Here is a 10,661-nt window from a genome sequence, read left to right on the forward strand (position 1 = left end):
ACCTATTAAAGCCAGGAAAGCATCTATACTGTGGCTATTCACAAATGGCAGATATACAAGCTGTTTGCATATATTATAATATTTAACTAAAATCCTTGCTTCTGGGGGTCCCTGGAACAGAACAGTTTGGGGGTCTGTGGCCAAATACGTTGTGGTGGTCCTTGACATGAAAAGTCACCACTGAAATAGCAACATAAGTTTTTTCTCAGTAGCAACACACGCAGTCAGCACTGGTGTGTGCACAAAGCCACAACGTCTCTGTGTTGCGCTTGTTCTGAACCAACGCTGTCCTCCTGAACAAGTTGTTCAGTTGTTCAGGAGAACAAGTTGTTCAGGAGGACATTGGAAATTTGGAATGAAAGCAGGGAATGAAAGCAGCCGATCTTCCTGGCGAACACACAACACTAGAGCTAATACTGAAGCTAACTAAACACAACATGCAACGCCGCAGCGTGACTCCCCGACACTTCCTGCTCCTTCTCTCCTCCTCCTCTCCACACACACATAACACGTAACGGTGCTCTGCGCGTCGCTTACCGTGGGTGCACGATCGTTTCTCAGTGGTTGTGTCAACGAAGGTGTGTGTAAATGGCCGTGCGTGTGAAGTTTGAGTGGGTTGCTCTGGGTTGCTCTTGACGGTGGCTCCAAACGGATCGCCACCGTTTTGGTCATTATCTCTGGAACGCAAGGTCCAATCTGCTCAGTTTAAAGCTTGTTGGATACTTGAAATTGAGGACATTTGATTGGCAGGCCAATCAAAATTGCGCCACGGGCCGGAGTTTGAGTATCACTACCCTACAGTACGAGCCCTGGGCCGTTGCTGGGGCTCTGGATGTTCCGGGGACCCCCACATGGTAACTCATTTCACAAAGGTTTCGGACACTGGGTGGCTTGCCGGAACCGGGTTGGGCCCCTGGGCGTAGTGACTTACTTGACTTAATCCTCTTTACCCCGTCGAGGGGCATAGGGCGCCCACCAGAGCTCTCTTCTAGGCCTACGCTTTTGCTTCCTGCCAGCTCATTCCAATGTCCTTTAGGTCCTGGAGAGTGGAACGCCTCCAGGTGTTTCTTGGCCTACCCTGTTTCCTCTTCCCCTGTGGGTTGTAGCCCAGGGCCTGTCTTGTGGTGTTATCTGTTTCTCCTTTTGATGGTACTAGCTATACTGTCCTGTTTTGTGATCCTCCATAACGCCTCATGGGCCACCATAGCTTGAGGATGTAACGCAGGTATTTGTTAACAAACACCTGGAGCTTGTTTATTAGGCCCTCGTAGTCTTCCATGTTTCAGAGTCATAGAGCATGGCAGTCTTCACGCTGGTGTTGAAGATGCATAGCTTGGTGTTGTTAGAGAGCTGTTTGGATAGCAAGATCGATCGCAAGATCCTAAATGCCAGCTGTGCTTTGCTGATTCTAAGCACTATATCCCCGTCTGTTCCTCCATCCCTGCTGATGTTGCTCCCTAGATAAGTTGGCGTGATCCTCATGGCGTGTTCCTGGGGGTCTGGATGTTCCGGGGACCACCGCACAGTACACTACAATACAGTACAGAGCACAGTAGAGTACAGTATGTACTGTAGAGTTGCACCGCTCAGTTCACACAGGTGTGATTCTCAGGTCTCAGGTCTTAATGGGTTAAAGTTGTTTGATTATTAGTGTATGCCTTTTCGAAGACGGGCCTCTGGAGTTAAGACGCTATCTGAATAATAGCGTATCTAGATGGGAGCCCAGCTGGGACAGGAATATATACGGTGCCCTGTTGGCAAGTGTTTCTTTCATTGTTTGGGTCGGGAACCCGTTTGGACGGCTCCCATCAACTGGGCTTATTCACTGTCATTATCGATCAAGATACGAGTGGAGTCTGACATCTGTCCTCTGGAGAAATTAAACATTACTCATGCATTTGGTATGATTTGCGATCAGGCCAATGTGGACACACGTTTTAGTTTAATCACTTAAACCCCCCAGTCATAGTGAAATGGACCCGGCGTTGCAACCGAAGTTGGACCGCTTTTCTCTGATCGACGCCAATAAATGTCTTTGCCAAAAATAGCTCTACAAGCTTGTAGATCTGTCCCCAGAATAGGGATGCTGGGGTTTACGAAGTCGAGGCCAATGTGATTTTCTTCCTTGAAAATTATTCAGCCACGCAAGAAGGTTGGTAACTTCGACACTGAGCACTGAAATATGGAGATACAAGGTTTCTGCACCATGCAGCGAGGACGTGTTCACAGTACACCCTGCCTGCACTCAGCGCTGGCGCCAGCCACTGATCAGCGGGAGAGAATATATGTTTTCGCGGAGGGACACTTTATTTTTTAAACGCCCCTAGATACAGCAGGGCTATAACAACCGCTGTTGTAAAATGTGTCACGTAGCCAATAAGCAACATGATGCACTGAGAGACAATAAGGAGAACGGGCTCACTGGCAAACGACCGCACATCATCGTCTGGACAGCTTGCCTCGTGCACCTGTGTGACCGTCTCCTCGTCTGTGTGTGTCTGTGTGGATTCTGACAGCAGGTGGTTGGTTTAGTTTTAGTCATATTTAACTAACAGCTATGTTTGTTCGTCCCTGTGTGTGTGTGTGTGTGTGTGTGTGTGTGTGTGTGTGTGTGTGTGTGTGTGTGTGTGTGTGTGTGTGTGTGTGTGTGTAAAAAAATCTCAAAATTGTACAGTACTTGAGTACATGTACTTAGTGACTTTACACCAGTGGAAATGAAGCCAATAAGCAATAGTCATTAAAACACAGCGGTTCTCATTAATGGCCTATAGAAGGTGTCCACGCCTGCTGGTTCTAGAATAATTAAAATTCCATTACACTTGGTTTTATTACCGCAGTAAACAGTTTCATTAATACTTGATGTTTTCAATCGCTTCATTCGTCTTCTTTCAATTATGAAGATGTATTTTTTGGGGGAAATTATGGTCCCCTTGATTTTTTTTAATTGTAGGCTAGGGTACTGTACATGCTTCTATGGCTCTTATAGTTCTACTGAGAGAAGCCATTTCAGCCAATAGCATTTACTAGTTCTACTGAGAGAAGCCCTTTCAGCCATTAGCATTTACTTCTACTGAGAGAAGCCCTTTCAGCCAATAGCATTTACTTCTACTGAGAGAAGCCATTTCAGCCAATAGCATTTACTTCTACAGAGAGAAGCCATTTCAGCCAATAGCATTTACTAGTTCTATTGAGAGAAGCCATTTCAGCCAATAGCATTTACTAGTTCTACTGAGAGAAGCCATTTCAGCCAATAGCATTTACTTCTACAGAGAGAAGCCATTTCAGCCAATAGCATTTACTAGTTCTATTGAGAGAAGCCATTTCAGCCAATAGCATTTACTAGTTCTACTGAGAGAAGCCATTTCAGCCAATAGCATTTACTTCTACAGAGAGAAGCCATTTCAGCCAATAGCATTTACTAGTTCTATTGAGAGAAGCCATTTCAGCCAATATCATTTACTTCTACAGAGAGAAGCCATTTCAGCCAATAGCATTTACTAGTTCTACTGAGAGAAGCCATTTCAGCCAATAGCATTTACTAGTTCTACTGAGAGAAGCCATTTCAGCCAATAGCATTTACTAGTTCTACTGAGAGAAGCCATTTCAGCCAATATCATTTACTTCTACTGAGAGAAGCCATTTCAGCCAATAGCATTTATTAGTTCTACTGAGAGAAGCCATTTCAGCCAATAGCATTTATTAGTTCTACTGAGAGAAGCCATTTCAGCCAATAGCATTTCGGTTCCGGTTGTTTTTCGGGACAGAAAATTCCAAGATGGTGAATGAGACCAACGGGTGAGGTCACGGCTCCCTTCTTCATATATATATATTTTCATCATCATCATTATTAGTATTAGTAGTTTTTCAGTCTATGCTCCAGCCCCTGTGCAATGACATCAACCCTCTGAGAGAGGCATGGTCATGGTCCACTCCACACAGTAGTGGTTGAAGTGGTTCACAGTAACATACTGTACCATCTCTCTGGGCTCTGGGTTTCAGTCCTGCTGTAAGTGGTTCACAGTAACATAGTGTACCATCTCTCTGGGCTCTGGGTTTCAGTCCTGCTGTAAGCGATCACTCGCTTGCCCCCAAATGAAGCGTAGTCCTATATCCAGGCTATATATATATATATATATATACACAGTATGGCCTGGATATCTAACCTATATGAATATGGAAATGTGTACGTATAATATTTATGAATTATGCATATTTCCTGTTTTATTTAACCTTTAATGGAGAGCTCAAATAGCATGTGAAGTGTGAGCTGAGGAGTACATAATACAGTCAATGGTGTAAAGTACTCAATTAGTGTACTTAATACAATTTTGAGATATTTGTACTTTACGTATGTAACGATTCATTCAACTCACGATACGATTCGTATCACGATACGATTTTTTAAACAAAAAATATTTTCTAGAAAAATTACCGTTTTATTTTATTTTATATAATTTATCTCCCCCCCGATCTTTTTTCACATTTTTTATTTAACTACATTACAAAAGAAGTAGCATTACTTTTGAAACATAATTGCCTTCCTTGATGAGCATCAACGACCATCATCACCTGGGCACAGACACACAGCTCCCCTCTACAGTGCTCTACTACTGAAAGTGACTCATTTCTCTCCAAAAGCACTTGAATATGATGGAATATGACTAAAGCTCACATTTCACACCATAATTCACTAGCCCCCCCCTAAAAGAAAAAAGAAGAAGACGTAATCGGTCCTATAATCAGTATGATGAAGTAGCCATATTATGTTTATTATTTGCCTTATTAATAGCCACTTAAAATGTATAGTGCTTACTTATCAGTGAACACACACACACACACACACACACACACACACACACACACACACACACACACACACACACACACACACACACACACACACACACACACACACACACACATACACACATACACACACACACACACACACACACACACACACACCACCCACCACTTTCTGTCGGTTGCTTAAATGCACACATAATCACACCCCTCCCACACACACACACACCGGCATCTCTGTAGGTCACACTATGAATCATAATGATGATAAATTGGCCTGTTCCAGGTTTGACTGACCAGGAAATTGTGGGGATTATGTAAAGCCTAAAGAGAGAAAGAGGAGTACAGTATGTGCATGTGTTGATGCAACAGCATGTCCAGTGTACTATAGTGTGCATACAGTATACATACATGATACGGCCCACGCACCTACATTGCACCGCACTGATCAGGCCCCCAGGGGCCTCATGCGCTGATCAGGCCCCCAGGGGCCTCATGCGCTGATCAGGCCCCCAGGGGCCTCATGCGCTGATCAGGCCCCCAGGGGCCTCATGCGCTGATCAGGCCCCCAGGGGCCTCATGCGCTGATCAGGCCCCCAGGCCGGGGGCCACATGCGCTGATCAGGCCCCCAGGCCGGGGGCCACATGCGCAAATGGGTGTTGTTGATTTTATTTGTATTTTATTAGACACCATAAAAGAAAGAAAGTTATAGTATAGGTTTTTCGGAGAAACACCAAGGACACATGGAGACACAACAGAGTCGCGAGACTGATTTCTATTGTGGTCCTTGGTCTGAGAGACACGCATACTGTATACACAATACATTGCAACTACAGGCAGTACAACAATACAATACATAAAACACTGTAGAGCTACTCTACCTACAGGATGAAATATAAAGGACCTCATTATAAATATAAGACCATACTATTCTGCAACACTTTCTAAAAGCCATGCTTTGACTCTTTTCTTAAAAAGGGGATGGCTGCTGATGCTCTTTATCGTCGAGGGCAGCGAGGTCTATAGATTACTGCTCCTTTTCCCATTCCGATGGCGAACATGGGCATGCATGGACAGGTCTGCAACCCTGGCTCTGGTTAGGTGAGAATGAACTCTGCCATGCTTCCGTTAAAGATTGCAAAAGGTATACAGGAGTGCTGTTGATGTAGACGCTATATGTGCCGAGTGTGTGTGTGTGTGTGTGTGTGTGTGTGTGTGTGTGTGTTTGCGTGTGTGTGTGTGTGCGTGTGTGTGTACTCACAGTGCACGGTCAGTTGTATGGAGGCGTTGGTCATTCCCACCATGTTCTCAGCGATGCAGGTCAGCATGAAGTTGTTGTCGTCGCGACTGACGTTGACCAGAGTCATGTTGATGGAATGAATGGAGTTGTCATAGACGTTGGACTAGAGAGAGAGAGAAAAACAGTCATAGAAACCGCTCGTTAAGAAATGTTGAACATTGTCATTGTGTACAGTACATGTAGTGTGATTGTGTGTAGATTTTGTTGTGGTTGAGAAGTGTCTGTATTAGAGATGGCATACAGTCACCTTTGACCTTTCGCCAAGAAAAAAAGCCTTTATGACCACGGTCATTAAAATATCAACCACTCAGAGCTAGGTTATAGGTGCAGACTATTTTTTTTATATATATTTGGCAGCCTAGGACATACCCACAGATGGTTGTTAGAGGGCTTCTACAACTTGGAATGCCCAAAAAGTGACATGCCTGCATTGTATCATGAAGACATATGCCATGGTTCCAGTGTAACCTTACTGCACCTATAATATTTGTGTCATATATTTGTTGTATCATATATAAAATGTGTGCTCTCCCTACCTGGTGTGTGTTGATAGAGTGCATGCCACTGACAGTCCAGTCTACCTCCGGCAGAGGAGCACCGGAGCCGTTGCAGCTCACCGTCACACGGTCTCCCTCCACAACCGTGAGGTTACTGTGGCTGACACTTATATCTGGTACGTCTGACAGAGAGAGACAGAGAGAGGTTACTGTGGCTGACACTTATATCTGGTACGTCTGACAGAGAGAGACAGAGAGAGGTTACTGTGCCTAACACTTATATCTGGTAGGTCTGACAGAGAGAGAGAGAGAGAGAGAGAGAAAGAGAGAGAGAGAGAGAGACATAGAGACAGAGAGGTTAATTCATAATTAGCATAGGCTAATTAAGCAACACTACACAAGAGGGTGTGATTTACCCATTATTATTGGCACCACGGTGATGTGAACAAGAACGAGGCATCACACTGCCAATAATTATAGTACACCCTCAAGTGTAATATTGTGATTATACAACAGTTATAGCAGCTAAATAAAACCGTATTCATAGCGTGGGGCAACTCACTCCAAAAACAACCTTTTTGTCAAGTGTTCTCTCTGTTATCCTCAATATACAGTACATGGCACCTGACCTGACAGAGACAACTAGTCCCTGTTTACTAAGACAGTCAGACCAATTGAGATGGCTGTGTGCCAGACAACTTTTCCCAAACTGAATCAATACCGCACAGAGAAACCAAACCAAATTTCTCCCCTACTGTTTAGAGTTTTCAATCTATAACTGCTGGACATTATAGCTATAGTAGCTTGACAAAAGAGGCTTATTTTATTTGGTACCCAGGGCGGCTTAGCATTATTTTGTCTAGAACATTGGTCATCAAAGTGGGGTCCGGCGACCCAGGTGTCATTGAGGTGAGTTAATATGGCATCAAAAGTGGTTTAACCACTTTAATCCTACGTACATTGGCTATTTGAAAATGATCTATATCTATATGAACTTAAACTTACCACAACTGGTGATGTTCATGTCCTGCAGCAGAATGTTCTCAGAGCTATCCTGACAGAACAGCTGCTGGCTGCTCAGGCCCGCCTCGCCCCTCTGCTGCCACAGCTGCAGCCAACGGATCTCACAGCCGCACAGAAACGGCACATCCTCTAAGTGACTGTGGAAGGAAGGAAGAAAGAAAGCAAGAAAGAAAGAAAGAAAGCAAAGAAAGAAAGAAAGAAAGAAAGAAAGAAAGAAAGAAAGAAAGAAAGAAAGAAAGAAAGAAGATATTAAACAAACAATTTCACAATGAGTAGAAATAATTACAAAAAAGGCTACATGCTGGGGGTAACAGCACTGTAATCTTATCATCTTGCTGCAGGCAGACGTTTGAAGAAAAATAACTAGGGTTGTTTAATAAAGCTACAATCTTGAAGTTTTATGTCCGTTGCCTCCCTCTCCTGGTAATTCAATTCATAATTTTTAACAACGTCTGAACTGCAATAAAGGTGGCGGCATCTCTATTTGGTGTACGTGCCGTGTGATTCAAATAACTTTATTACATCGGCAACTACAGCAGGTGTTTCCCAAGATCTACATCTTAGCCGGCAAAACAAGAATATGATAGCCTTTGCATCTATTTTGGCTAGGCGGCAAATACTATTTAAATGGAAGGAGAAAATACCACCAACCTTTAAATCTTGGGTTAATGATGTTTTACATCATCTGACATTGGAGAAGATTCGCTACTCCACAAGAGGGTACGCCGGTGCTTTAAAATTTTACACCATTTGGCAACCTTTTTTGACACACATTGAGAGGATGAACGCGGCTGACATCAACAATCCTTAACTTATTACACTGACCCTACTGTAATTTATTTTTATTATTATTATTATTATTATTGTCTTTATTTTTTTATTTTTTCATACATTTTTTTATTTATTATTATTATTATTTGTTTGCATACTTCTATTGGTCTTCTATTATGTCTATGTATATTTGTATGTGCTTTTTATTTCATATGGTGCAAGATGTTGTTTGTATAATATTTTCGTGTGAACATTAATAAAAAAACTTTGATACAAAAAGAAAAACTACAGCAGGTGTTCTATTTCTCACTGCAGATGTACTAGTTAAAACTTATTAAAACATATATGTTGGTTAAAAAAACTTTTGATTCATTTAAATAGAAGGCATTATATTGAAGTTGTCAATATATTGAAGTTGTCAATATAATGGTACTGTATGATAGAACTGTGATTCCCAGAATGCAGTTCAAAACAAAACTGCTACTGACAGTACTGCTCTGAAAATAAATGCTCGTATAGTGCCATGAAGGATATTACACAAACTGTCAAAAACCATGGTATATCAACTTTCAAAAAAATATATAAACTAGAAAAAGTGCCCTTCCGGGCACAGGTCTCCACCAGGTTATCCACAGATCCGTGCAGTTAGAGGTAAAAACACTTTTCGGCCAGTTATAGCGCCACCTTGAGGCTGAGTTGAAATTGTTCATGTGGCATTTCGTCCTCGGCCTAGTGGGAATGTGGGTGCACAATTTCACGGAAATCACGCGATGTGTTCATGATTTGCAGCATTTTGTTTGAAACTGAGCACTCCTGTGAACTTTGGAAGCCAATCTTAACCAATCAGGATGGAGTCTGATAAATCTGAAAGACCCGTTTCGTTGAATGGCTCTAGAGAGACTGTGTACCAATTTGCGTGATGTTTGGACAAAATCTGTAGGTGTACTGTGCAAAAACGTGTTTTGCACAAAGCGGCCTCCTGGTGGCGCTATAACAGGCCGTTCTGGAAAGTTTGGGGCAGAGGTTCATGGTTGGCATCCAGGGAGTGTGTGTGCAAAATATGGCATTGAAAAACTTGTTTTGCACAAAGCGGCCTCCTGGTGGCGCTATAACAGGCCGTTCTGGAAAGTTTGGGGCAGAGGTTCATGGTTGGCATCCAGGGAGTGTGTGTGCAAAATATGGCATCGACCGGGTTAACGGTGGCCGAGATTAGCTGTTCACGGACACACACACGGACACACACGCGGACGGACGGAGTGCAAAACATACTCTCCCCACATGCCTTCGGCCTGGTGGAGACAATGATACGTAGCTTGCGGAGTTAGTTCAGTCAGATATACTCGAGGGGTTTCATGCCGTGCTCAAGGGCGCATTCATATACTCAAGGGGTTAATATGCTGCATTACTACTGTATGTGGGTGTATTCAGTGTGTGCAAGACCCACATGTCATTCGCTGATGTGGCAGTCAACTGACCAATTGGGCGGGCTACTTTAAGCTCACTAGACTGCATGGTTCCTGGTTGTTATCAAGGACTGTCTAAAGAGGACGAGGCGCGAAGACCGCACGGGCGACGCCATGTTGCTCCATGGAAGGAAAGAAACATGCGCAATGGGCTATATGCAGCCAATACTTCCGCGTTCAGCTTCCTTGGTCTCAACTGCGCATGTTTCTTTCCTTCCATGGGGAAGGGTTGCCAAGTCTGCTTATTTCCCACGACTTTTGGCTTCTTTTTTTCCAGAGATCCTTATCTTTTCTTTATAGGCTAATTATTAGTATAATAAGTTACTAAAACATCATAGACATACATAGCATTTATAATGATAAATGCATCAAATATCTTTTATTAGGATTATATGGTCATATTATTGGGTTTGTTTTGACTTGTTTTTGGAGGTGGGCTGGCTTATTTCTGTCACGAGTTGGCAACACTGCACCATGGAGCAACATGGCGTCGCCTGTACGGTTTCGTCCTCTTTAGACAGTCCTTGGTTGTTATGTGATGTTTGCTCCCAGCACCACCCCAGTTATGTATGTTCCCCATGGGGGTGTTTTATTGTATATCTATCTCCCTGCTCTAAATGTTTAATGATGGTGTTTGATTGTGCCGAGCAGGGAGAAAAATGTAGCAGAGCCGAACGCCAAGATAAAATATTATATGCACACTTGTATTCTCATTCTATAATAAACATTGGTTATATATATTCGTGAATTGTCTGACTGAATTACATTTACTGTACATTTTGGCACTAAGTTTGGGGGAAGAC

The 10,661-nt window shown here is 43.1% G+C and overlaps 1 protein-coding gene across 1 annotated transcript in view; it reads right to left on the minus strand.

The window, feature by feature from the left end:
* LOC310856988 (NT-3 growth factor receptor-like) overlaps window positions 1-10,661 on the minus strand; it is a gene marked incomplete at its 3' end in the record, with an annotated part of 231,729 nt that overhangs the window by 116,843 nt on the left and 104,225 nt on the right. The window contains exons 5-7 of the mRNA XM_083762577.1: window positions 7,607-7,761; window positions 6,641-6,783; window positions 6,066-6,207 (exon numbers count right to left, since the gene is read on the minus strand). Of these exons, the coding sequence (XP_083618703.1) occupies window positions 6,066-6,207; window positions 6,641-6,783; window positions 7,607-7,761 (440 nt within the window). The remainder of the gene's footprint in view (window positions 1-6,065; window positions 6,208-6,640; window positions 6,784-7,606; window positions 7,762-10,661) is intronic.

Source organism: Protomyctophum parallelum, assembly GCF_964188405.1.
Source record: "Protomyctophum parallelum genome assembly, chromosome: 4".
In the NCBI taxonomy this organism is placed as follows: domain Eukaryota; kingdom Metazoa; phylum Chordata; class Actinopteri; order Myctophiformes; family Myctophidae; genus Protomyctophum; species Protomyctophum parallelum.